Below are 27,629 nucleotides of genomic sequence, written 5' to 3'. Positions count from 1 at the left end.
CCTTCAAGCCAAACCAATTTAGAAATCCTAGACACCCAAAAATAACACATAAGAAAAACTAAGGTCTGTTTCAGAAATAGCACTCACAATTTCTGCAGACCTCCCTGCTGCACAAGTGCTTCCTGGTTTCTCTTCTGCTTCCATAGCATCACTGAAATAAAACAGAAATGAAAAATGCATCACTTGCAACAAGTCAGGAACTGTAATTATGGCTGAACATTGTCCTGAAGGAGCAGTCTAGGATTTGGAGATGATGACTGGAAAAGAGGAGTTTGATAGAACAAGGGCTGACCATCTGGAGCTTACTGCTGAGCAGAAAACTCCCCCTCCACTCAATTTTGAACTTGAAGACAAAGGCCTGGAAAACCCTATTCTCTTATTCCACCTACAGAGACAAAAAATGAAGATGCTTGTAGGGAAGCAACAGACACAGGTGAGAAAACAAGGTCAACAAACAAGGCATCAAGGATAATTATATCCTCCCCTAGAAGCCTTGTGCTTGTCACTATTAGCATGGATCCTAGAGTGTTGACAAGGAAATTAAACATATTAAGCTGTTGTTAGCACCTTGTTCTAATGCTTCACAGGCTGACATAAATTACTCTGTGTCTTTCCTTTTATTTCCCTGGAAAATAAGAGAGGAAGTGGAAAATGCTTGCCGTGCCTGTGTCACTTAAAGTATGAAGCATTTATACTTTATTTAAAAGTATAAATACTCAGCTCCACAGTTGGATAAACCCCTATACTGAACCAGCTTGGATCTATGTGGGATTCCCCACCACACACTATCAAAGAGTGCTGGGAGCAGGTTGTGCACAGACATGAGAGCTCTGGTGAAAGTACCAGTAAGCATTCTATGGTGATTACACAGCAGGTGGAGAATAAACTTCTTCCATGCTGCCCCTAAGCTGGGCAGCAACCTTAGCACAGATTGGCCAGTTCTCCTGTAAGTCACCGAAAGAAGAAATAAAGATGATAGAATGGTTAGGGCCAACTTGGATTTTTCTTAACAGCAGCTTCCTGCAGTTAAAATTTGTGATCCTGACCACATTTTTAAAAATTCAAAGTAGATTTGAAGCTCTTCTGAACTGCAAGTACAAAAGGGTCTGTTGACACCACAGTACCATCTGAGCTCACTCTTCCCATAAGCTGTTATGTGAAACCAAACTTGCACATAGCTGTGATGAGCTTTCTCCCTGAACTCCCCTCTTCCTTAGCTCTGCAAGTTGCTGCCAAGACCACATAGAATCAGCATTCCCAAGCAACTCACGCTGCAGCTTAATGAATTACTGCTCATTAGCTGAACCCCAGTATAACAGCTCTGTGCTTATCTCAACTGCAAATAAAAATCCTCTTAAAAACCAGTAGGTTTTGGTAATACTCAATTTGTTTTGAGCAAATAGCATGTCTTGCCTATACTTAATTAAAGGAGAGTAACTTAATAGCTTGTAAAAAGCTTCCATACATGGAATATGAGGCTGCCTTAGAGCAGGACTGGAGCCAAAGAACTCCACCACCTCTCCAGTCAATCTCCTCACCTGTCTTTCTCTGATCCAGGGACAGTGCCAGTGTTGGTGGATCCAGGCACGGAGGCAATGGGAGTTCCAACCGTGCGCAGATTCTGGATGACAGAAGACAGGAACTGCTGGCTCGCGCTTTCATACAGGTCAAAGCAAATTTGGTAGGCCATGAGAAGGTTATCATCCTTCACCAATTTTTCCAAGATGTCACTCACAGCCTGTGGGTCATCCAGGAATATCAGGCACTGAGCAGGAGAAAGGGAAGAACAGAAAAAAAAATAAGAGAAGACATCAGACACTTCAGAATGAGAAAGCAACACTACCCAAGCCCACACTCCAATTCTCTCATCTGCTGCTCCACAGAACACTCCTTCCAAAGAAAGAAAACTTTTCTCTCTTTCAGTGAAGACAAGAGAAAACTCAGAAGAGTTTTCACAGAAAAACAAGACTTGTCCTACTGGACACAGAAATCCAAAAGCACATTGAAGAAGCACCAGTCATTCTGTAGGGATGTCTCAGCTGAAATGAAACAGGCATAATACTGCGTCATGTGTACATGGCATACCAAGACTGGCCAAGATCTGAGAACATCTGAGTAACTTCACAGCTGGTTGTCTAAACACTTTCAGACAATGGCTTACCAAAAAAACAAAGCACTGGAAATGCTCTTGTGCAGAATAAATAAAATTCCAAGCTGTGAACCTACCACGTGATACTCCCTACATAGGCTTAAAATACTCTGTTAGAGTTGTCTGTCCTCAAACTGCCTTTGAGTGGATTTCTTTCTCTATAACTTGACCAAATATGTAATCTTTACATCTCTTTTTCAAGTTGGTCTCACTCTGATATATGTTGGAAGCCCACAAACAGGAAAATACCTTTTATTTAACTGAACAAAAGACAGAGAACACGTAGATGTCATGCCAAATATACCTACAGAAGTACAACTTTTTATTATTCTTAAAGATGACTTTTCAAAGTTTACCTGGCACACATTGATGAAGTCTGGTTTCTCCAGATTCATGTAGATTTTAACTAGAACTCTCAAGACTTTGTTACGAAACTGTTTATTCTGCATCAAAGACATACAGAGCTTCAAGCTGTAGGCCAGCATCCCAGGAACATCATTCTGAAATAAAATTCAGGGATATCAAACATCAGACTGACAAGAAGGATTTAGAGAGGAAAATAAAGCAACACTTTTTCTATTTTAAAAAGCAGACCAAATGTGCATATATATCTTCAGTTTCCTTTCCTATTTTCAGAAAAGCTTATATACAGGTGTATTGCAGTTTAAAGAAAAAACACTATCAAAATCATGCAGGATTAATATTTAATTCAGAAGTTAAAACATGCAAAATATTAACTTAAAAGTACAATACCTATCTTCCCTTCACCCTTCTTGTTCAAACAATCAGTTTTGAATGCAGTGAAATTAACTGTACTAACATAAAATATTAGCAAAACAAACCATGCACCAAGAAAAGATCAAGCTTGAGAAGCTGATTTGGTTACTAGACCTCAGAAAGGTAATTCAAAATGAGGGATTTATAATGGGCAAGTTATTAAATGCATAGGACAACAAACAAAACAATGAAAGCAAGATGGATGCCTTATGATTATCACTCATACACAGAAAAGGGAAACATCCAAACATACATAAAAGTTGTAAACTGAAAAGCAGTAAAATTTAAAGGATTCAAGCTGTATGTCTGGGATATGATTGAGATACTGCAGCATAACAAGATTGCACACAACTGCTGAGCTGCTGCAGATGACTACAGGCTGCTTCTCTTACTGACACTAACAGTAACATGAATCACCTGAAACCCTCAGTGAAAGATTTTGAAGCTAAGGTGCACCTTGACATCTTGGAGTCAAGGCAGGCCAAGACTACACACAGTCACTGAAAATTACAGCACTCACCCACCTACTGGAGTTTTTTCTTTTGCTTGCCATTAATAATCACTTATACTACCCTAAGGATTCCTTCTCACAGTGAATTAGAGCAGTTGATAGACTGTATGGTAAATAAAAGGGCTGTTCTTATATTATACCAGTATTGTATCTCTGCCAGAAGCTGACAGGGAATACCTTAACAAGAGGGCACATAGCCAAGCTTCCTGGGAATATTGTCCCATAAATTTGTGGCTCAAGGATTTCCTAAAGGTAGGGGGGATCTTTCTACACTTGACATTCCTGAGTGGCTCTGCTTTCCATGAACACACTGAACTGAACACCCCTGAGTTTTATCTTTTGTTCTCTTCACACAAAACAGGGCAAGTTCCACAGCAACATGGATCTTGCACTCGACTTCTGGATCCCCAGCTGGAAAAGCCCAGCTACAGGCACCTCCTGCCTCCTGCCCTTACCGACTCAAGGATGGTTTTCTCAAAGATGTCCAGCCTGCGTGTCTCCAGAGCGATGCCAATGGCCTGCTTGTACTTGTGGTCATCCAAGCACCGCTGGAACATTTTGTTCACAATCCCCTCCAGCCTCTCATCCACCGGCTTCTTCTCCCCTTCCGGCAGCTCTGCGTTCTCCACACACTGCTTGGTATAGTGGTCGATGCATTTTGCTGAAGAGATATGAACAAATATGGGGGGAAAAGTGAAGTTCTCAGATTTTTGCAGTTTTGTGCAGGTGAAGAGACCAGCATGTGCATGAACACACTCTACCAGCAAGTACAGTATGAGAAATTACACATTTGTGTAGTCATATACAGACAATAGTGGAAAACACTTCTCTGATTTTAGTGCTGAAATCAAGTAGGTATTTTAAAAATCAAACCAAGGATATGATCTTTTCTCAACCGTCATGTTAAATAAATGAGAAAACAGCAGTAGGAGACTTCCTAGCTCCACTGCAAACACCAGCTGGGGAGACTGTAGGCCAGCCTAGCTCCATCATATCCTGTAAAATATGATGTAAAAAGCAAGTGACTCCAGCAGATGAGATTTTTAAAAGGCATTCAAATTATACCTGCAGTCAACTACTGACTTGCCATCTTATTGTGGGTGGATAAACACAACTGTCCCTCTCAATTAAGTGTCCAGCTACACTTAGCAGTCAATTATTTCCAAAGTCATGCTGAAATTTGCTAACATCAGCAGACAAATGACAGAAAGGACAATAAACAACCAAAGCAAATTTCTTATTAGGAATTCACTATAGAATAAGGTTAAGAATAGGAAAAGAACTCCAGAACTCCAAAGTCAGTTCCATTACAGAATCCCAAAATATAAGAAAGTACAAATAAACTGGTTAAAATTAACTGCAGCATTGGTTTAAATGAACTCAAAGACAGCCAGAAGAGTACAGAGAAAAAAGCTAAACCAGGTAAAATTTCAAAGTTACAGCAGCGTTGACAACACAAGAGCTTTTCCTTTGCAGCAATAGTTCCTTACCAATGATGGTCTCCACATATTCCGAGTTGTCGTTGACATTGAAGAGGTCACCAGCTCCCAGGGCATAGTTCAGGGACTCCTCAAAGGCTCCCAGGTGGTAAAACACTTTGGAAGCAACCAGAGCAGCAAACTGGCGGCTCCGAAAACCTTCGTCTTCATAGAGAACTTCGCTGCAGAGGAGGGAGAGAAGAGCATCAGCTCTGTGTGCTCAGATCTCCTTAAGGCCACATGACCCAAGTACAAGCTTGACTCCACTTGAGGTCCCACTTATCTTTGGGACCACAGCTCCAACCCCACTACCACACACATCAGGGCTTTCTAGGAAATATGGAGCTACATGCTGTATTAACCATTGTCAAGAAACCAGAACTACATACACTTCATACCCCATGTTCTTTTTAAGCAGTATTAAGTGTCTTCTCTTACATTTTGTCCACTGACTCAGAGATTTCTGCCCAGAAGTCATTGACAACAGCATTCAACTTGTGAAGAGCAAACTCCTAAAAAAAAAAAAAAAGTGAAGTTATATTATATTAAAAATGCATTTACCACCTTCCCCCAGAAAAAATGAAGTACATTCTAGAATAAGTATCATCAACACTGACCCATTTCAACAGCAAATTCTATTTTAAAAGATCTTTGCAAGCATTCACTAATCTTTGCAAGTCCTTTGCAAACAAAGAGCTGTTCACATCACAGGTAAGAGAACTCTAGCATTCCTTTCCATGGCCTCTTTCTGATGAATGACTGGCTGATGTGTCTGACAGACAAAATTGTGACAATCTTTGTGCAGCACATGGATTCAACCTGTGGTCTACAGCAGCCAACTTTATTTATCTATATGGACACAGTACTTCAGATGATAAACAAACCACAATCAGCCCACTTGTAATCAGTTCACAGCAAAATCAGGGATCATTCAGATCCAGCACCTATGTGTGTATCCAAGAAAAACAATTAGGCAATTACAAATATTGATAAGTGCATGTTCCATAACACACCAGCACTCTGAGTGTTGATGTTCTGTGGATTCCTACCCTCTGTGCCCTGGAAAGTTTCTGTTGCTGTTTTCTTCTTGTTGTACTATTACTGTGATTTTTTTCCAAATGAAAACTGTAACTGTGATTTTTTTCTACATTGGTTAAATTATTCTAAAAACCTGAGCTTCTCTTCAGCTTTGTATTTTACATAGTCAAATGCAGCCTCTGGAACAATATTAAGTAACAAAGCTCCATTACCACCAGAGAGAAGGGAGCTTTCATGAATAGAGATTTTTGCATTTGAAGCTCCTGCTAGATTCATGCTCCAAACAAGGAAGTTTTCAATGTGTTATCATTTATTTAAGCCCTTTCTTTTTCAGGATAGATACAATTTGGTGCCCACCAGCTGCTGCCCAACCATAAATTACTGAGATCTGCTCCTTTTTGATTTTAAGTTTTCCACATAATCCATTTGCTGTTATTTGCTCTCAGATGTAAGAGCTTACCTTGAGCTGTGGCTCTTCTTCATCCAGAAGAGAGATAATTCCAGCTGCAAAACAAGATCATAGTTACTTTTGGTTTCTCTGTATCAGAAGCAAGCTTGTCATTTACTTCAAAACCAACAGAACAGGAAAGAAGGCTGTCTCTGGAATACTGATTTTAAATCTCCAGTATAAAACTTCAAAGATCAGATACAAGTTTGTATTAAATATAACATAAAATAGCTCAGAATTTATTAGTGAAAATGTACATTATTTATAAAAGGTGATCCTTCCTAGGGGAAAACAAAGAATTTTTCCATGCCAAAGACACTGGCCTCATGGATAAGAGGAGATGTACCTCACAGCTTTATGCTTTTGACTGCTGATCCTGTCCCAGAACATTTGTACAGTTACAGAAATATTATTTAAGTGACATGACTGAGAGGTTCACAGGAGCTAATCTGAAGAACAGGGATAGGTGGTTTCATTGCCAGACTGCAGAGATGCAACAGAAAGGGCTGGAATATGATCTGATCAAAGTCCAACACAATTCACTGCTTTCAATCTTTACTCTGTTGTACAGCTTGACAACTTCTTTAAATCTGAAAAAACACATGAAACTGGAAAGGCCAGCAAGCCTTTGTAGGGCTGAACTGGGCTTCCAAAAGATCTTGAAAAATCTAAAAGAAGCATGTGCAGGTCCAAACCAAAATGTACAAATATAGAATCTGAACAGTACAGAGGCTTAAGAGAAAATATGATCAATAATATCATTTGGCTGCAGTGGGAGGCAGAGAACCCAAACCTCACAGAGATGTGTAAGTGAGAGCAGTTCTTGGCAGATCCATGGGGCACCTTCCCTTCCCTTGGCACCCACTGGGCAGAGCCTGTGCCCAGGGCTGGGCACCACGTTTGAGTCAGGAGCAAACCAGAGTGCTGGGAACAGGAGCTCTGGCAGGCAGCTCCTCCAGGGGGGCTGGAGGCTCCTCACTGGTTCCTCTACAGACACCTGGGAACGGTGCAGCATTCAGGGCAGCTGCCAGCAGGAAGGGAATACTCTGATCTTCGTGTCAGATATTAACAGGAAGAGTAACACCAAACATTAGTGAAGCCTCAAAGAATGAGGTCTGATGACCTGAAAAGTTTTCTCACAAGAACACATTTATTCCTTTCCCTCATGAAGTTGCAGATCCTCCATTATCAGGTATTGTTCTTAAAGACCAGGTTAGACACACATTTATCAGTAACAGGAACTGAAGGAACACCAACGTGGCTCTTAGGCAAAGAAGGCAGATTCAGCAGCCATCCCACTTCCAGCTCCTCTCAGCTGTCTCCTGCATCTCTGCACCAAATGTTTGCTTTGGGTTTTTTTTACTATTATTATTTAAAATAAGTCCCTGCATTTATTTGGTCTGACATATTTATATGTCAGGAGAATGCAATCTCACTCCTACACACCACCTACATACTCGCTCCCACAGACCATTTTTACATTTTTAAAATGCCTCTAAAATGAATTCCTACTTTTCCTCAATTAAAATAAAGACTTCAACAAAGCAAAGGGTTCAGGAAGAGAAAACTCCCTGGACACTGTCACCCTCTGCACGGTTTCTCTCGCCAAGCCACAACCAGCCGCATGTTAATTCCAGGCCTGAGTATTTCTGGGAATACTTCCCATGATTTTTTACACTATCAATTCCCACCAGCGGCACAAACACCGCGTAACATCCAACCCCTCACACGCTTCATTATCCCGCATCCTCGGACCGACCCTTCCTGTGCAAGGGGTTTGCACTTCAGAACCCCCAACTCCTTCCTCCTCCTGCCCCTCTCACTCCCGCCGCGCTCCCCAGCGCGCTCCGCTCTCACACCCGAACTGCGCCGCTCGCCCCGAGCAGCGGAACCCGCCCGCTCCCACCGCGGGACCCCGGGAGACACCGGCGGGAGACGGACACGGCACCGGGCTGCAGGAGCCGCTAGTGCCGGACCGCCGGGCACCGGGGTGGGCTCCCTCTGCCGTCCGGGGGTGTTCGGGGCGGGGGAGCCCCGGGCCGGGCGGCCCCGCGGAGCCGCGGCGGTGCTCAGTCACGGCCCTGACTCAGCGAAACCCCGGCGGACAACGCCGCCCCGCGCCGCTGCCTCACCGGCCGAGGTGATCATGGTGCCGCCCGGCTGCCCTCGGAAGGGAGGTCGGGGAGGTCCGAAGGGTCCGGGGGGGGTCGGGTCGGGTCCGGTCCGGCCCAACCGCGGTTCCGCCGCCGCCGCCGCTGCCCGGCCCGGAAGTGCAGCCAAGGGCCTCTTCCGGCGGCTCCGCGCTGCGCCGGGAGAGGTGCCCGTGCGATCGCCTGCGCGGGACGGCGGAGGAACAGGCAGGCAGGAGCGGGGCAGCCCTGCCGCCGGGGGCCTCCTACCGCCCGCCGCCCCTCACGGACGCCCCGGCACCCGCGCGACCTCCCGGGGCTCCCTCACAGCCCCCACGGGCTCCCGCAGACCCCGCACCGCTGCCTGAGCGAGAGCTGCGAGCTCCCCACCAGTGACCCCGCCGGTGCCCGCGTTTGTGTCGTGCCCGGAGAAGCGGCTGCTTCCCCCGCCGGGACAGGCCGGCCGCAGCGGGCGGGCATCGTGAGGGGCACAGCCTCTCCCAGGGCAGTGCAAGGATCAGCGATTTTAACCCATGGGTTTAACGCATGCCGGCCGCCTCTGCGGCACAAGACAGATGGGATACCCAGGCTGAGGGATTTGCAGCAGGGAAAGTCCAGCTCAGGAGCAGCGATGCTACACAAGGGACTGAAGTGCCCAGACCTCGGCAGCATTAATTTCTCCTTGATGCTACTGAATGGGAAGAAATGCCCTATGAAGGGCTTGAATTCCTTGAGGATGCATAATGGTATCAGTTAGTGAAAGTTATTAATGAAAGTTCCTAATGAAAGCTTATCAGACCCCTACCCACAATGCCAAGAGGGGCTGCCCACTCTTGGACAACTGGGAAGAGGTCCAGCCTTTTCCATTGCCTCACCTGGGCTGCACTCAGTTCTGATCTTCTGCATTTCAGACACTGGGGTCACTTCCATTCCATCTCAATATCCAGTTTTTTCAAGCCAAGATAAATACAAGTTAAGCTGTACATAATGCTACTTTAAGAATAACACCATGGCAAACAGATAAGCACATTCCAATTTGGAAATTAAGTGTCTTTATTCAACAAGCATGTAATAGTACCCTTAAATTATTCAATCAATTAAACATGTAAAACTATCTGCTTACACCTCCAAGTGCACAGATAGTGAACAGAGAAAAGCTAAAAAAAAAAAGTAAACAATACTTTTGGTCAAATATATTCTCATTCACACCCCCTAAGGCCCAGGCAGTTCATCCACTTCCACCAGTCTCTTGCAGGGATAAACTTGCATTATTTACCTAAAAATTACCAGTAAGTAAATCCAGTGGATTTGCAGCACCAAGGGAGGTTTAACTGCCAGTCTGTGCTCTTGGGCCACCTCTTCATTGGAGAATGCTTAGCAGCAAAGGCTAAATGCTGCAAGAAAATAAAGATTGCTCCTGGTGAGTCCTGCTTGACCCACCTAACCAAGGGCTTTACTGGGAAATACAGACCTGTGCAGTGACCTGGGCTGTGCAGGGATGGAGCAGGAGGGAGCCTTAATCTCAGCAAGATGCACTGAGTGCTCAGTGCTGAAATGTGGGGCCGGTAACACAGCCACCCACACCAAGTCACTTGGTTACATTTATGTTTTGCACAGGTCATAAGCACAGAAATCCTGGAGGCTGGAAGGAGAGTGGGTCAGTGCCCTCTGTGCAGAGCAGCATTCCCTGCTCCAGGTAAGAGCCAGAGGGATGCCAAAGGCAGAGTGCTGGCCAGAGCTGGCAGGACTCCAGAAACTTCTGCTGCCAGTGGGGAAAAAGGAGCCAGAGAGAGGACAGACATGCACAGAGGATGCACTTTGGCAACTAACCCAAAGTAGAGGTAGGCAGGTTGAAATTTCTGATCTGAGCTGGAGGAAACTCCTAAAGGAAAGCCAGCCTCAAGCTAGTGCTCAAAATAAAACAAGACCTCTTTTATATTGCATAAAGAATTTAAAAGATACTCTTAGCATTAGAATAATATTGCTTGTAAACCAAGGATTTCTAGTTGGTTGTGTTGCCCCACAGGCTACAGGCAACCCTTTGGAACTACTTAAATAGATAATTTTTATATTTTTATGTTTATTTATGAAACAGCCACCTCTTGTGCTGCAGGCCACCTCCAAGATGTGCCACCATGCCTGTGGAGATCTGCCAGGTGAGATGGCCCTCTCCTGTAGCCCCATCTAGCAGCAGCCACCCCTTAGTGCCCACCTGCCACCCTCCAAGCCAGGTGTCCCTCAGTCTATGAGCACCAGGACAGGCCAGAGGGACAGATCCTGCTCCAAAGCCCACTCTGATCTAGGTGCCAGTACCATCAGTTTCCTTCCTGTTACTCCTGCCCCTCAAGCTGGGCTGTTACTGGAATGTTACACTGCTACATTCAAGCCTTTTCAGTAGCTGGTAGATCCCAGAGCTTACACTTAGTCCCACTGCAGTCTCCAAGCCACTGGTGTTACTTGGTGGGGTTTTTTTTTTTTGTTCTGTTTTGGTTTGATTTGGGTTTTGATCACAAAGAGGGTGGGAACTTCCAAGCACCAATAAAGTAGGAGAACAAGACAGCAGAATCAGTCTGCCAGGGAGGCCAGCCCCAGCAACCTCAGCAGGGAACTTTGCTCAGAATTAGGAAACATTTCTCATTCTTCAAACAGGTGGCTGCATTTCACACTCAAAGTCCCAAAGTCATATTGTCCAGGATGTGGGGTACATCCCAAAGGGCTTCTCAGTAGCCCAGTGTCCAGCAGCAGCTCCAAGTGCCCCTGGGCAGCAGGGAATGGCTCTCTGGCACAGACCCTCTGTGCTGGTGGCAGCTAAAAAAGCCCTGATGAGTTCAGCCAAGCAGCTTTTCCCTGGAGCTGTGGGTTCTTGGAAGAGAGGGCCTGCACCAGCTCCTGCTCCCATTGCTCCAAATCCACTGGGCAGGTCTGGGATGTGGACTCTGTTGGATGCCCAGCAGCTCTAGGTGCCTGTGCCTCCAGCAGCTTCTTCACAGTTTCCATTGGGGGAAAGGCTGGCCAGAGCCACTTCTTCCTCAGGGTCCTGCAGGTCATCTGCAGGGAGCAGAGAGAGGTCAAGGCAGACCTGAATGGAAAACCCCTCTTCCCAGAAAATGCAGCTTAAGATGAAAAAAAGAGCATGGGCTGAAACAATTGATATATACTCACAACCTAAGCACAGCTGTTTTTTTTTTCAAAACTGATTTTCATTTTGTTTTACAAACTTAACATTGCTTCAGCAAATAGAGCAAAGGAGCATGGGGCCTGGCTCCTGGCCTCTTGAAGTCTGAGCAATCTCAAAATAAGTTGCATGGCCATAGGGTGTTGCCTGCCTGGCACTGACAGCAAGATCAGGCACTTCCATTTTCTGACCATAGAGAGTGGATCTCACAAGCCTCATATGTCTCACATGTCTCAAAGCTCCATAAATTGGGCATTCATTTCAGTTGTTTTGTCTGACTCTTATGCTCTTTAAGTATTTTATATATTTAGGAGGCATTTGGACAAGGCCCTTAATAACATCCTTTGAAATCTGGTGAGCCCTGAAGTGGTCAGGCAGTTGGGCTAGATGATTATTGTAGGTCCCTTTCAAGTGAAAATATAACATTCTATTCTAGACTAGTCTAGTCTAGTCTTTCTTTTTACAGTGAAGGAGCTTTCCCTCCTCTTTGTGCTTCATAGTACCACCTGGATCTCCACGGCACCAGCCTTGTAGCCTCCTGCATGAGGCCCTTCTGCAAAAGTAAAGTCACTGCTGGGAAGTGCAAGCCAAAGTGCCAACCATGCACAAAGGCTGAATGCTATGCTATGTGCTACCTGAACAATTCACTTTAGAATCAGGGAGCCCACAGCTGACTGCCCTCTCCCTTCTCTCTGCCAGCCCTAAAAGCAAATGTTTTGGGAACACTCCTTCCACCCATGTTTGCATAAAACATCAAATAATATCAGGGTGTTTCCAATTCATTGATTAGACAGAGTAGTTCTGCTTCCAGACATTCAAACAAAATGCAGCTGAATTCAGCAATGCTTCCAGGGATGTATTTGGGCACCAGACTCAGCGTGATTTTGTTTAGACAGCAAAAGGTCAGGAAACAAGGAAATGACAACAAAGCAGACATATGTGCTGGTTGTCTTCAGGTTTGGGCTAAACCACAGCCAGGGAAGCAAGGTCAACTGCAGAGCTGGAGGTAGCTGGAAGAGGCTACCAGCAAGGGGCTTGGGCACCAGAACCACCAGGGAGTCATGAGGAGCTTCTGCCAATCACAACAGAGTACAAGGGAGGGAGCTGGGCATACCTTCATGAGTGTTGTTTTCAGCTTTTGCTTTGTAATCTTTTCTCCAGCTCCTCTGGTTCCAAGAAATGCACTGCAGGAAGGATGGCAGCCTCCACCTCTCCCTGTCTTTCATGTCTTCTGAATAAACCAGAGAAGATGAGTTCAGACTGGCAGCAGGTCAGCCCTGCTGCTTCTTCACATCTCCCTCCATGAGCCTGGCAACAAAACCAGGTCCAAAACCAGGTCCATAAAGCCCACCACTGAAAAGCACAGAGCAACTCCTGGCAGTCCTTATTTTTGACTGAAACTTCTCTTCTACCCTGGAAGTTTGTCCCTGATGTCAGTTTGTACTTTGCCACCTTGCTGCCAAAGCCAGTCTGGATGTGGCAGCCGAGCGCGAGCAGGAAACCTGGCAGCAGCTCAGCTGGCACACATGGCGAGCCTGGGGACTGACAGACACAGTTGGAGAATTCCCACAGAAGGAAGATTTCCTTTTGCATTGTAACACAGCTTCTACCACATTAACCTGTTTACTGCTCCCTGCTTTATTAAGCAATTCCTCCCTCCCATGGAGACCTGCTGGACCCCGGGTCTTGCAGCAGCTGAAACTGTTTGCAAATTGCAGGGAGCATGTAGTCAATGTATGGTAATTATTCTAGAAGACAACAAAGTTACTACAGACTTTCCAACCATTTTAGTAAAACACTACAGCAGCATAATTTTATATGATCTCCAACAGCAGCAGTTCAGTATTCTCATTGAAATATCATCCAGCCTTTCACCTCCTAATCAGATAACAAATGATAAACCATTTCAGTGTCCTTCACTTTATTGAGCCATTGCAACACTAAAGGGCTCAGTGTCTTTCTGACAGTCAACAAACAAAAAACTCCAGTGCACAGCCTGGGGTGCACTGCCTGAAGTGTTCAACTGCTCTTTGGAGGCACAGCTACGCTTGGGATCCCTCTGTCCAGGTGGAGATTTTGGAAGGCAAAGCTCACAGAAGCATGGAAAAGGAGTTATCCCTGCCTGAGGTTGAAGCCTGAAGGTGATGAGTGTCCTCATTACACACACTGGGGCACTTACATGACTCAGAGCACCAGGCAGAGCATCAGAAGGGAGTGAGCACACACAAACAGGCTGTAACACCCAATCCAGCTCCTGCTCCTCATTCTCCACAGCCAGCCACAAAAATACATATACGGAGCCAAGCACCAGCAAAGTGCCAAGGCAGAAAAAGGTATGAAGGGATGTTTTTCTGCCTCTGCAGCTGCTGTCCCACCAGACTGCTGCAACCAGAACTGGAGGATTCACAGATGTCTGGGAGCACACCAGAAATTCTTGCAGCAGGAACAACGTGAGGAAGACAAAAGCATATGAAAGGAGAGAAGCTGGAAAGAGCTTTGTGCCTCAGTAGAGAGGTGGCAGAGGACAGCCCTGTGCTCTCACCACCAGCCACCTCAAAGCTCCTCAACATTCAGGTCCAGGATTCTGGGCTGAGCTGATAGAAAGAAGCACCTGCACTGCAGCAAATCATCCCCATGTCCCAGGGATCCCAGGAGACCCTGTCAACCCTGTGGTGCTGAGGGCAAGAGGCAGGATCCCTCAAGGTAAAGCCAGCAAAACACCCAAGCCCCTGGAAATCCTGGAGAGCAAGGTAAAAGGAGGAAAAAATGAAAGAAGGGAGTAGGAAAGGGAAACAGCCCAAGACAAACAGTGCCAAAGATTAAAGTGTTTTATGTGGCAGCTGCAAGAGCAGAGCCTGCCCAGCTGCCCATCACCCTGCACTGACACACAAACCCAACTCCCCTTCCACCCCAGGGCAAATGCTGCCTCCTGGCTGACACCCAGCTTTCATCCTGACATATTGTTCTACATGCAAACAACAACTTGCTTTTGTTACTTATTCATTATGCAAAATCAGCACAAGCATCCTCCTCCTGCAGGAAGGTCAGGTTCTGCCTGCACCCTGTGGCACAGGCCACATCCCAGTCCTGCTTCCCCCAAAACCACACATCCAATAAGCATGGAAGGCCACCGTGTCATGGATGGCCACAATGTCATGGCTGTCAGCTGCCATATCCCTGTTATCCATGAGCTACTCTAGTGTTTCCCAAACTGCTGGGAAGTTTGTCTGCCCTGGCTGCCAGGTCTGAGAACTACACCAGAAAGAGGCAGATCCCACTGGAAAGGCTCTGATCCCATCAGCATTAAAAAGATTGCATTGAGAAGAGGCAGATAGGATTGTGTGTGTGTAAAGATCCCATCAGTAGTGAGTAGTCCAATTCCAATGGGAAAAGCCAGATCTCATTGGGTCAGAGGAAGCTCCCATCAGGAATTGTCAGATACTAATGTTAAAAACCTGACCGCATTGTAGGGGAGATCCCACGAGGAGAGATCAGAACCCATTAGGATGGGGTAGATCCGACTGAGAAGGGGAAGATCCCACAGGAAAACAGAGCAAATCCCACTGTAGAAACCGGGTCCCGGGTGAGGGAGGGAGAGAGGAAGGGTCCGCCGACCCCGGTACCTGCGGGGTGCTGCAGGGCAGCCCGCAGAGCGCGGCAGGCGGCGGCGCGGCAATCGCCGGGGCTGCCCGGGCTGTACCGGGCCGCCTGCACCGTGCCGGGCGCCGGAAAGTGCCACCGTAGCGCCGCGTCCAGCACCGCCGCGTCCTCTCCGTCCCCGCCGGGCAGCAGGACACCCACGACGGCGGGCGGCGGCCCCGCGGGCAGGCGGCCGCGCACGTCCCGCACCACCTCCCGCAGGCGAGTCCGCGCCCCACGGTCCCGCGCCGCCCCGCCGCCGCACAGCACCAGCAGCAGCCGCGCTCCCAGCGCCCGGCCCCCGGCGCCCGGCGAGCGCCGCGTCCGGCACCCCGGCACTGGCCCCGGGCACGCTGCGCGCGGCGCCTCGTCGTCCAGGAGGTCGCGGGCGAAGGCGGCCAGCGCAGGCCCCGCCGGGGCTCCCTCCGCCACCTCGGCCACCAGCAGTACTGCCCGCCGGCCGCCCGCTCGCTCCACCAGCGTCCGCAGCTCCTGCAGGTCCGCCGCCGCCATCCCCCGCCGTGCTCCCTGTCCGGTCCGCATCCGCCTGTTCCTCGGCCCGCCCACTGGCCCTCACCCGCCCCGGCACCCTGCACCAGCCCGGGGCACCAGCCGCGGCCCCGCGCGGAGCAACACCCCGGGGCAGCGGGGCGACAGGGTATCAAGGATCCCCCCCCGCTTCCAGCCCCGTCCCGGACCTCAGCAATCCAGCGGGGTGAACAGCCCCTCCCTGCTGCCCGGTGGGCACAGCAGAGAGGCTAGTAAAGAGCCCCCAGATCTGCCACACGACCATACTCAGAGCCCTCGCACAGCCTGGTCTTCTTGCCAATGAGGAGTTGATAAAATTCAGGCAAAAAAACTGTGTTGTGGAGGGGCTTGAATGTGAGAGGGGATGAGGAGAGGCCGTGGTGGCTGCAAAATGGGACACACACTGAAAACTGCAGCTGTAACTGCTTGCAAATTGCAGAGCCTGTAGTCAATGACAGAAAAACAGCTAATCATGCAATCATGATCATCATCCCCAGGGTGTCCCCTGTGGTGTGGCATCTCATACCCCCGAGCAGCAATAGGGTGGTCTCTCTGGCATCATGTGCACTATGCTGCTGCACAGCCTGGCCAGGCTATAGCCACCCCTGGAAAAGGTTCCTCTTTGGGAAACAATTACGCCCTCAAAGGACACACCCACCCCACTGCTCACAAGTGCATACCTCAGCTGCAGCCCCCACACCACATGCTGCATCTCTGAGTCCCTTCCCAAGCCAGTGCCCTTTGACTTCCCCTCTGCCACCTCCATGCAAAACAGAGCCTGCAGTCACAGGCCCACAAGCATCAACATCACTACATCCCATCAAAGCACTAATGTTTCCAGGGATGTGTGTGGAGCTTTAGTCCGGGCTTCAGCGCTGGCACTTGTTACACAGATCTCTGCCAGCCAACAGTGAATGAAGCCATTGTGCCCAGCCCCGACACTTGCATGGGGAAGTTCCAATCCATGGCATGCAGTAAGTACTTCCCCTATGCCATATCAGAACAGGCTCCTCCAAACCAATAACGTCTTATCGCAAGAACCTGGGAAGGGATAAACAGCTCAAAGGTGTAAACGGCCAGAGTCACCTTGGCCAATTGCTCTCTGAGGAGTTTTGGAGCCAAACCATCTCTTGTGGGATGAGTGGAGGAGTTTCTGAGTGTACTGGGTGTGAAAACAGAACCAAAATCCATGTGTCTGTCCTGGATTGGTGATTCCCAACATGGGTGTTCAGATACACTCAGCCACAAATGTGGCTGAGCCATCGTGCCTGCTGCCTGCCCATACTCATGGCCATGTGTTCCCAAAGCCCAGCAGATCAGGAGCCACAGTAGAAAGGATGCACCATAGGCTCATCCCCAGGCACAACAGTGGTGTGGCAACTCGGGAAGGTCACAATGTGGCACCAATTTTAATCCAAGGAAAATATTTTCCCCAGTATGACAGGCTTAGCAAACACTGCCCCAGGCTAGTATCATGGATGAGGGCTTCAAGAGAGACTTTCTGCCCTGGGTCCTAGCAAAAGTAATTTACTTATGGACAAATGCTGATAAGCAAATGGGACAGGGCAAAAAGAGGAAGGTAAAACAGAAAGATTAGGCTCCTCTTCCAAAGAGTAGGGTCTCCAAGAGCCCGTGCCCCCATGCCAGTGTGGTAGCCCTGAGAGTAGCTGTCAACATGGGAGGGCTACAAAGGCAGACATAATTGAGTAGCCAGGTGTGGCCTTAGTGTTGCCCAGATTTTGTATTTACAAGGATTTTTTCCTCATCTGTTCAGAAGCCTATTCATGGTCCTATGGACAAAAGTCCAGGGTATAATCAGCATCATGACTTGTGTCAGCAGCAGGAGGGGACAGGAACACTATGCTAGTCCCCAGAAGGGCTCATCTCTCTGGAAAACTGCCAAGAGATCCACAGAGTGTTTTCACTCCTCATGAGCTGCCAGCACAGCCTGTGGTGTGGTGGTACTGGTTAAAGCCTGACTGATGTGCAGACCATTACAGCACGGCTCTCACAGAGCTCTTCCAGAGCAGCTCTATGCCAGTGACTTGCCTAGAGATGCCAAGATGCCTCAGGCACTGGGAAGCTGGCTTTCTAGCTGGCAATTCCCCACATTTATGAAGACAATTCTTGCAGAGAAGATATATAAAAAATTTGAGTTTTCTTCCTAACTCAGATACACCACTGGCTACTTCTCTGCAGTGGCCTCGATGTTCAAACTGCCAGCACAGCCACTAAAAACTAATATTTGGGACCACGTAGAGCTGTTCTTCATGGCCACTGCAATTCTTTAGTTTATGTTGGGTACACATGTAACACTGTCAGCACAGGCTGGTTGGAAAGGTGAATGTCACCCACAATGCCCAAACAACCTTGTTTACATTTCTTTACTCATTAACAGGGGTAAGATCTAACACATACAACTCCCTTTGTGTTACTTAAAGAGGTACAACTCAAACAGTTCAGAGGCAGTCATGAGCTCAGCAGCATTTGTAGTCCTCCATAAAATGTCTTCAGAGCCCTGTCAGGAATCTGAGCAAGAACTCAGACATATTTAGAAAATCTGACACTCCATCAAACATCCATCTGACAGTCACAGTTGCAGAGAATCACTACAGACAGCCCTAAGTGAGGGTCATCACATCTCTTACATACGCTTTAGCTGCCCAGAGAAGACAAAATTTTTGACTTCGAAAAAGGAGTGATGTGTATTAGTAATGCCTTGAAGCCTAAACAACAAAAAAAGGTCTACTGCATTAGAGTCTGCATTTACCAAGATTAATCTTTCTTCTGAAGAGAGTAAAAAGAGGACAGGGATAAAGGATTCTTGTGCCAGTTTTGATGATAGAAGAGAAAAGAGACTGAATGAGCAAGAAGGAATCTGTAGGAGCTGTTTTGAGCCCAATGTCTGATGACCCAGCCCAGCTCCATAAATTCATCCTTTCAGTAGCTTTGGTGCTCACAGGGACACTTGGAAAAGCCTCTGAGCCAGGTAGGAGCTGGAACTGGCTGCAATTCCAGCTCCTAAGATAAGCCTCAGCAGACCTTTGTACATTTGCTCTTCCACTGATTTGTTCTCCAAACTTGCTTCAATTATTACTTTGAAAAACACATCCTTACTAGATGCTGGAAAGCACATGCTTTACTTGTGTAGCACTACCAGTTGTTTCCAGGGCATTGCTGCAAGGCACCAGCACTCACTGAGCTCCTCATCCATGGAGACCTCCTTGGGTTGCCCAAAGAAGTAGCAGAGGAGGTAATTGTGAGAGAAGAAAATACCCCAAACCCCACGCCTGCCCCCAACATCCCAGTCCTACTGATTCCCTTCTAGCCTGTCTCCTGTTCACTCCTCCATGGCTCTTCCTATTTCCTCCACTGATCTTCTCCAACATCCTCTCAACCTTTCTGGCCCCTGAACCCAAACACCTTCCCACTTTTCAACCATTGGAGCTCAAACTTTGTATCAAACCAGACATGAACCCCTTCTGTGACGAGTTCAGTCACAAGTGAATCCAAACTGGATGGTCACACTGTTCTGACCCAGGTCTCTCACCCCAGATCCAGCCACCTCCAGGGCCAGCTGAGGCAGCCTCACTTTTGGTCCCAAGGCAGCTTGGACCAGCTCAGCCCTGGCCCAGATCCATCCAAGTCATCACAGCCCTCTGGGCTCCACTCAGGGAGGTTACACACCATAAGCAAATAAAGTTGGGAAGTCTCCGGCAGTCCACATCTGGGACACAGCCTGGCTTTCCTGATCTCAAACCTTTTTCTTGTCTCTTTTCTCCAAAATTCTGTTCCCTCTAAAAGTTGCCCATCTCTGCAGTTGTCCGAAGTTTCCTCATGTTTCCTTGAGTCACTGTGGCTTAGGAAGGTATGGCTGAAGAGGAAGATGGAAACCTGGCACAGGGCCATGCGCAGAGAGCCCAAAGTGTTGGTCAGTCCTGGTCACACATTCCTGTGGGTACATCACTTGCCCTTGCAGGGCATTCCTGCGCTCCCAACCACTGGCCAGGATTTCAGCCACATCTCAGAGTTTCTTCCTTGTTTCATCTTGACAGTGCCCCCATCACCCTGCACAGAAGCTCCTGGACAAAGTAGAAACATGCTGCCAGAGGAAAAACTTGAGAGCTGCATGGTCTCTGCCTGGATTTGGATGGTTATCTGTGTGTTTCAGATGCTACAGGAAATAACAGAGACACAGGACCTCATTGTGGATTCTTGCTTTAAGGATGTCCTAATATGCTGATCTTTTAAAGCCGAACTTTCTTCACTCACAAACAGCCTGAACATGTACATGTCTTACTTTGACTCAAGAGAACTATTTCTTCATTAGGTTGACCAAAAACCGGTGTTCTCAGTAATGAAAGGCAGAATTCATCTTGTGGAAATGCTCGTGGAAAGTCTCCTCCACAACAGAACAACTGGGTTACCTCATTCCAAAAGTCTGCCAAGCACCAGCACCACCCAAACACTTAAGAGCACGGTTATTTTGCTTCATAAAGCCACATCCTTAAGGATTTGCAAAGAATCTGGAACTTCAAAAATAACTAGGAGAATCCTTTCTCTGACAAATACTGGTTTACAGGATCTGTACTGCCCTCAAATCTCACCCCTTCTGTACCATACTGCACAAACCTGCAGCTTCAGCAAGTTTTGCAGTCTTAGATAAAAGCTTTAAAGCTTATAGATACACACAGACACAGAGAAATGAGATAAATATCAGGTGTTTAATCCTTTTTTTGATGACACTGAAGATCTTAGGATGACAAAAGATCTACAAAAAACACCAGAGAAAAAATACATATAAACTCCCAATGCAAAAAAAGTGCAGCTACCTATAGTGCTTTGCCATGCCCAGAGAGGATGGGAAATTAATTCAGCTATTATGTGGGTAACTGGACTTAAAAATATTCTACTGCTCCCACAGCTCCTCCCATCCAAAATAACCCATCCCAGAAACTCAATCTGCTGGATGTGTACATGCTTGTATGTAAAGTCAACCCCCCGCTACAAAGAACCTGGGAGGGTTTCAGGAGCTTTGCTCCTGATGAGAACTATGTACTAAAGACTCCTCCATCCAGGTTCTCCTGAGAAAACATGGTCTGAGGCCTTAGTCTTGAGTTTCTCTCACTATTTCAGTTTTGGGACAGTTTCAAATCTAGAAGCTTCTGGCCTGCTCTGATTCCCTTTCTGCTGACAGCTTTCTTAGGGACAGGTTTCTTAGGGACATTTTGATAAACAAGGCATTTAATGCAAAGCAAAAACCCAGTGATTTTTGATAAAAGTTTCCTGGACCAGATTGTTCAGCCAATTCAGCAAAGAACTCTGAGCTTTGTGGCAAGGACTGTGTGATGCTGAGGGCACACTGTCCCCTTCTGGCAGCAGCCACACACTGAATCTCATCCATGCAGAAGGTCTGGGTAGACAAGCAAGTGAGCAGGAAGGAAGTGTTCTGCAAAGGGACATCCAGCAGGACAGTGCTAAAACCAACCTGACAGATTGGGCCGCCCAAGGGAATTCATTCTCCATCTGTCTTTGATATCTTCTCTTGCCTACGTTCAGGCAGAACTCGGCAGTATCTGAGCTCCGGGAGTGAAATAACAAATGGCTCTTGGGAGTCGACTTCTAAGGGAAGAAACACAAATGATAGAACACCTGACACCATCTTCTCAAAGCTAAGGTCTGTGGCCACCCAAAAAAGGGTGGCACATCCCTTCAATGAAGAAGTCAATGTCAGTGGGGCTGTGGAGCAGTTAACATCATCACAGAAAGCTCCAGCAGGGTCAGAACTGCAGCTCTTACAGTGAGCAGCCATTTCCACTGCCATGTGTGTTTTGGGGCAAGGTAAACCCAACACTATCTGACTTGGAAGAGGGAAAACACTTAGCTTGGACACATTGTCCATCCCCACCCCAGCATGTAAACCCTCATTCTCATTTCTGGCTCATATTACCTGCAAGGTCCAGCTTGTCTTCCCTCTTGTTATCTGAATCCAGTCAACAAGCACCACTTCCATCTACACCGTCCCTCAGGCTCTGCCCTGAGCTTGTTTTTGTGTCCCACACCCCTGGGTCACCCAGTTACCTTCATGGCAGTTCAAGGCTTCTCTCAGTGCCCTACAGGCAGCTTTCTTTGCCTCCAGGACACCTCCAGGCTGGCCTGGGCTGTAAATTGCAGTCTCTACAGTCAGTTGCAGGGCCCCATCCAGCACACACTGCATTCTCCTCAGCGCTCTCACTGCCTGGTCCAGCTGCTCCTGGGAGTCAGGACGGATCATCACAAGCACCAGCACATTTGGCAGGCAGGGGAGGAGGCTCCTCACGTCCCGGACAGCTTCCTCCAGGTGATCCCACTGCATGAGCCTTTTCAACACACTGGCTTGCCATAGCATAAAAATCAGGTGTGGGGGAACCAAGTCCTCCTCTTCCTTTCCTTCATTCTCTGCCTGCTGTGGTTTATGCTTGATGTCCCCCGTGCCACACAGGTCCCGGGTAAAATCCACCAGCAATGAGGGAGCTCTTGACTCAGCATGGTCCACCTCCATCACACCCACCCGTCCATTCCGGCTCCCCAGCATGTCCAGTAGGTTGAGGAAATCCCAGGTAGTTCTGTCCACGAAGGAGGCTGACTCCTTGGATGCCATAGCTTCCTCTCACACGTCAGTTTACTGTGCTGCTGGGGAAAGGAGTGAAAGTAGCAAAGGCAATTGCACAGCACAGGCTCCAAACAGGCAACACCTGCTGCTCCGAGCAGCCAAGGCCGGGTTGGGTGGGACCAAATGAATGTGAAAATAGCAGTTTTGATACAAAGATTCACAAATTGCAGCCATGTGCTTTTTGGGGTTGGACATCCCAGAAAAAGGCTTTGTACCTTGGCAGTCTGGTACAACAGAAACAAGTTACAGGGGAAAGAGAAGGGATGATTATGTGTATTTGGGCATCTTGTATCAAACTCGGAACTTACTCCCTTCTCATCAGCAAAACCCAACTATATGAGAGTGACCACAGGCCTACAAACCCATTGTTACAGTTGTTGTTACAGTTCACTTTGCTCATTATGTTTCCGCCTCCTTACTCTGTAGTGCCTAAAGCTGGAAATCCCATCCATCCTTCTTTGAATCCAACATGTCCAACCCATTGGTAGTTGTGGAAGACTAAAAGCCCTGCCTGACCTGGTCCCACATCCCATAAACTGCAATTTCTCTACACAGATTAAAAAAAGGCAGTTTTCCATGGCAAAGGCTCTCCTGCTGTGAAGGACAGCACTGGCAGCAGGCTTAGGTCTTTAAGTCCAGCAAAATAATTTCTATACCAGAGCTGAGTAGTTGGGTCAAGTTTTTAATTCCAATTCACAGTAATGTTTATGATTTACCCAACAATATATTCTGCACACACAACTACTCCACCTCTTTCAGAAAGAAGAGGATTAGCTGTGAAATACCAGCCCACTGCAGACTTGCAAAGCCAACAACTCAGAGGGCTCCATGACACACACTGGCAGCAGGGCCAGGCAGGGAGAAGGAAGCTCTCATGCCCTGGGAAGGAGGGATTGCACTGGAGTGGGCTCAAGGTGTGGTTGAGCCAACAGACTCACCTGCCTGACCGACCAGGATGCATTGAAAATGATGGAACTACTTGGGGTATGTGGAACTGCTCTCACAGGGTATCCACAGGTCATTGTGGGATTGTGACATCAGCAGCAGCCATGACAACCTGTACCCACCTCAAACCGCCCTTTGAACCACCCAGTATTTTGGGAGGATTTTCAGAGATAAGAAACCAAGCCTTGCACTTCACAACTGTAAGTTCATTTTTCACCACCGTATTGTTCAGCAAAACGAAAAGAACTAAGGAAGTGCAGGAAGATGCTCACTGCCCTACGTGACAAGCTGGGATAAGGCTGGCCAAGAAAACAGCATTAACACCTGGGCACTACAGAGCTGTGCAATGAAAATGTCTTTAAATTATTTACACAAAGCAGACACTACAGGCACACGTGCTGCCCAGGAACATGTGGGCTCATTATCAGGGATTCCACCAGAACTACTACTGTGAGATGTGAGAGAGGCTTTGCACCTGCCAGGATTTAGTGTCTCTGTCTGTGCTGTCAAGTCTGATACCCTACTGAGAAAGAGGTCTCTCAAAATTGGTGGAGGCAATAAAACCAGAAATATACAAAAGTTAAACAGCTTCTCCATTTTATTTTGAATAAAAATTTAGATCCTAGATGGATACAGCATCTGTAAAACACAAAACCAGAGAATCATGTTAGAAATTTTGTATTCAAACATGAGTTTTGCAGTTACAATCTAGATCATGTTCAACTGCTATTAAAGCAATCCCCAGTTTATGCAGAAGAGTGTGAGAATGACTTGCAGGAGCACTTTGCTGGTGGCACAGACTCTGTGGCAGCCAGCCCTCCTGTGCACCAACAAGAGTTCCCATAGCTCTGGACTTCAGGAATTATCTGTGCTGCTCCTACTGTGCTTTTTCTAAGGCACAGGAGAATGACAGAAAGAAAGGACTGCACCCCTCTTGTACTCCTTTTGACAGCATCACTATGAAAATATTACATCACAGCTCTGGGTGAGAGACTTAAAAGGACAGTCCCACTGAAGCCCTGTGGCTAAAACGCCAACAATGGGGACAGGAGGAAGTGGCCATGACAGAAGAGCACTGCCCTCAGTTAAAACATTTGGGATGCAAGAGAAAAATCAAAAGGCAAAGTAGAAGAGTGCAAAAATATACAGAACAGATTGGTGGAGTCTTGGAGCTTGAAGAGTCTTTCCACACAACCTTTCCACACAAGCAAGCACACAAACCCCTGTCAAAGAGACCAACCCCCTCAGCATATGAAGCCAGGAAAAAGCCTCTCTAGGCTCCAAAACAGTCACCGAGCCATGCTGAACACCCAGCAGCAACACAACAAAACCAGAATTCAAATATTCCCTCATACTATGTGGAATTAAAAGGCACCCCAAGACCTGCCAATAAATATCTTGCTGCTAAACCAGGTCCACTTACCACCCGGATTCTGTGTCCAATGGCCTTGGCAGGAAGGTTGGAGCGGAACTTGGCGCGCACCATGCCACTGTTCCCATGGGCGCGCGTCACCTTCCCCCAGATCACGCGGGTCCTGTTGGGTTTGCCTCCGGGGGTCACCGTGTTGCTGGGGGAAAGGAGGCACAGAACAGCTCAGCAGGGCAGTCACAGCTCTGCTGTCACCAGCAGTGACAATGTGGTTTCTCAAAGGCACCTCAATAATTTAGCTCTGTAGCCATCTTTAACTAGAGCAACATCCTCTTTTATTTACTTGTGAAATTCTCCAGGATTTTCACTGCCCCTTTCAAAGGCATAATTACAGCTTGTAATTTACCAGAAGTTCCACTGGACAAGTATTAACAGCTTACAAAGCTCAAATATTTGGAAAACACTTTTGCTAACAGGATGAGACTGAAAAATCAACAATATGAAGTTGCCAACACCTTATTTCTCCAGACACACTGAAGGCAGAAGAAGAATAGGCCATTGGGATAGATGGCAGAAATCTCCTTAAATGAAAAGCCATGGACCATGCTGGAAATGATGGTGGTCAAGTTACCAGTTTGATCAATTTTATTCAAGGTAATTCTAACAGCACTCAAGAAAAAAAAAGTGGAAGTAATAAGCAGCTGATCCCAAGGTGTCTATCAATGGCAGCAGAGCAGAAGTGAAAGACATTACCCAGACACACAAAAGTCAGAATAAAAATTCATTCAGGCTTCACAAAATCACTTTACTGTTTAAGTAACTCAACAGTTTAAAGTATTTAACGCAAATTCACCCACCTCAATTTACCCCATCAACCCGCCTTCAGTTTTTGTCAAGCTTAGGCAAAACTTGGTTCTCATCCCACTTGCTCTCTAACGTATCATATAATATCATTAACACCTAGCATTTACAAAGCCAATACAGGAACTGGCTAATTCAGCACAAGAATAAAACATCACTTACTTTTTAGCTTTGTACACGTAGGCACACCTCTTGCCCAGGTAGAAGTCTGTCTCCTGACGGGCATAAACACCTTCAATTTTCAGAAGGGCCGTGTGCTCCCGCTGGTTTCGGAGGCCACGTTTGTAGCCAGCAAAAATGGCCTTGCACCACAGCCTAAAGACATGGAAAACATCTGTGAATTATGAATTACTCCAAAGTAACAAAAATAAAAACAAATAACAGGCTGCTTCAGCAGAAACTAATTCCACACCAGTAGAAATCAGCAGAGGAAACAGCCAACTTTTACAAATCACTGCAAATACTTATGTTCAATGAACAGAGGAAAGCTGAGTATGTGGAACATGAAGTATTTGAGAGAATTTTGCATTTTCTGCTTGTCATAAACTCTTGGCACAACAATACTGGCTTCATACTAAGTTCCAAATGCTGCAGCATTAGCAGATATTGTTCCTAAATATCAACTAACAACAAGTAAACATTGGTTTTTTTCTACACGCCACAGCAAGTCTCCTGTGTTGCAGTAACTGCTAGAGAAGGCATGAGCTGCCCCTGAATTGTAGCTTAAAGGAGTGAACAGCCAGAGCAACAGCCTGACATCCACTGGACACAGGCACTGCACAAACTCCTCAGTCATTCTTCAGAACAATTCTTCAGGCACTGCCCACGTAAAGTCATTCTAAGACTTGTCCCACGCACCGAGCAGGCAGCACATCTGGCCCAAGGGCATCCAGCATCTGCCCCGGGATCCAGCAGGATCCCAGTTCTACCTGCCACACGTGTAACAGGACATCAACTCCACAGATAATAAAGCTGATTCACAGAACCATCGAATGATTTGGGCTGGAGAGAACATTTAAGACCATCCAGTTCTGACTCCCCTGCCAACTCAATCCCTATGGTGGCACAACAGAAAATTCACCCATGGGAAAAACACATTACCCTGTTTACTCAAGGAAAAAGTCCATGCCAAAGCTCCACTGTACACTGGAGACGAACAAACCCATAAATTTCACACTGATATTTACTGACAAGCCAGGGAGAGCGCAGCACATCGTAACAGCAACTACAAGCAGCTCAAGAGACTTCAGAACAGGGACACACAGCTGTGGGCGTTCAACAGGGCCCGGCAGGACACTGGGCAGAGGAACACTGCTCATGGCCCACAGCTTCAACAAACGCTCTCAGGAACGTTCCGACAGCAACGAACAGAGAGCCAGCACTCACTCACCTCCCGGTCATGGTGTCCTCCCGCAGACCCGGTCCCGGCAGGCCTGCAAACGACACACAGCCATGAGCCCCGGGCCGGCAGCTCCACCCGGCCCGGCGAGCGGGACCCCGAACACCCGGGGGCTGCCCGGGAGCCACCCAGAGCTCCGGGAGCCTCCGCTGCCCCCCAGAGCAGCCGCCTCAGCCCCGCTCCAGCCGAGGGCCCCAACCCGCGACTGGGACCATCCGCCGCGCATCGGCGCCATCCCACCTTGTCTCCGCCCCGGATCGCGCCATCCACCGCGCCCCGGGAGCCCCGCGCCCGCCGGCGGCCCCTCAGCGGGGGCAGCACCCCCCAGCCCCGCTCCCGGCCCGCGGCCCCGCTCCTCCTCACCCGCAGCGCCCCAAGATGGCGGCGAAAGAGACCCGCGCCCCGCTGCCTGCCGGGAAATGCGCCGCCAGGACCCGAGCGGGCAGCCCGAGCCCTGCCGGAGTGAGCAGCACCGAGTGAGGAAGGTACCGCCCGTCCCGTGTCCCCTGTCCTGTGTCCCGTGTCCCCTGT

At 47.8% G+C, this 27,629-nt stretch overlaps 3 protein-coding genes across 3 annotated transcripts in view; all 3 read right to left on the bottom strand.

The window, feature by feature from the left end:
• PSMD1 (proteasome 26S subunit, non-ATPase 1) overlaps positions 1-8,672 on the bottom strand; it is a 64,893-nt gene extending 56,221 nt beyond the window's left edge. Inside the window, exons 1-8 of the mRNA XM_064721271.1 lie at positions 8,534-8,672; positions 6,414-6,457; positions 5,354-5,427; positions 4,928-5,097; positions 3,893-4,098; positions 2,506-2,649; positions 1,539-1,765; positions 88-151 (exon numbers count right to left, since the gene is read on the bottom strand). Coding sequence (XP_064577341.1) covers positions 88-151; positions 1,539-1,765; positions 2,506-2,649; positions 3,893-4,098; positions 4,928-5,097; positions 5,354-5,427; positions 6,414-6,457; positions 8,534-8,549 — 945 coding nt within the window. The 5' untranslated portion in view covers positions 8,550-8,672. The remainder of the gene's footprint in view (positions 1-87; positions 152-1,538; positions 1,766-2,505; positions 2,650-3,892; positions 4,099-4,927; positions 5,098-5,353; positions 5,428-6,413; positions 6,458-8,533) is intronic.
• A 952-nt stretch (positions 8,673-9,624) lies between these two features.
• C9H2orf72 (chromosome 9 C2orf72 homolog) lies at positions 9,625-15,857 on the bottom strand. The gene is made up of 3 exons (XM_064721470.1): positions 15,329-15,857; positions 12,820-12,936; positions 9,625-11,578 (listed from the first exon to the last, which is right to left on the bottom strand). Exons 1-3 carry the CDS (start codon positions 15,855-15,857, stop codon positions 11,487-11,489), a joined length of 738 nt encoding a protein of 245 aa, XP_064577540.1. The 3' UTR covers positions 9,625-11,486.
• Positions 15,858-24,049: 8,192 nt separating this feature from the next.
• On the bottom strand, positions 24,050-27,550 carry RPL35A (ribosomal protein L35a). Its single transcript, XM_064721268.1, has 5 exons — positions 27,462-27,550; positions 27,090-27,132; positions 25,862-26,014; positions 24,893-25,037; positions 24,050-24,108 (listed from the first exon to the last, which is right to left on the bottom strand). The coding sequence occupies exons 2-5, from the start codon at positions 27,098-27,100 to the stop codon at positions 24,085-24,087; spliced, it is 333 nt and encodes a 110-aa protein (XP_064577338.1). The 5' UTR covers positions 27,101-27,132; positions 27,462-27,550; the 3' UTR covers positions 24,050-24,084.
• Between the last annotated feature and the right edge of the window lie 79 nt (positions 27,551-27,629).

Source organism: Zonotrichia leucophrys, chromosome 9 (genome assembly GCF_028769735.1).
Source record: "Zonotrichia leucophrys gambelii isolate GWCS_2022_RI chromosome 9, RI_Zleu_2.0, whole genome shotgun sequence".
NCBI classification, from domain to species: domain Eukaryota; kingdom Metazoa; phylum Chordata; class Aves; order Passeriformes; family Passerellidae; genus Zonotrichia; species Zonotrichia leucophrys.
The sequence above is the reverse complement of the archived record's forward strand: the minus strand, read 5'-3'. Positions and strand labels throughout refer to the sequence as shown.

Coding starts and splice junctions, on each gene's coding strand:
- C9H2orf72 (XM_064721470.1), bottom strand. CDS start 15,857: ATGGCGGCGGCGGACCTGCAGGAGCTGCGGACGCTGGTGGAGCGAGCG. Junction 12,937..15,328: donor TGCCCTGCAGCACCCCGCAG/GTACCGGGGTCG, acceptor TGGTTTATTCAG/AAGACATGAAAGACAGGGAG. Junction 11,579..12,819: donor TGAAAACAACACTCATGAAG/GTATGCCCAGCT, acceptor TGCTCCCTGCAG/ATGACCTGCAGGACCCTGAG.
- RPL35A (XM_064721268.1), bottom strand. Junction 25,038..25,861: donor TACGTGTACAAAGCTAAAAA/GTAAGTGATGTT, acceptor CCTTTCCCCCAG/CAACACGGTGACCCCCGGAG. Junction 24,109..24,892: donor TTGGACACAGAATCCGGGTG/GTAAGTGGACCT, acceptor TGTGTTTTACAG/ATGCTGTATCCATCTAGGAT.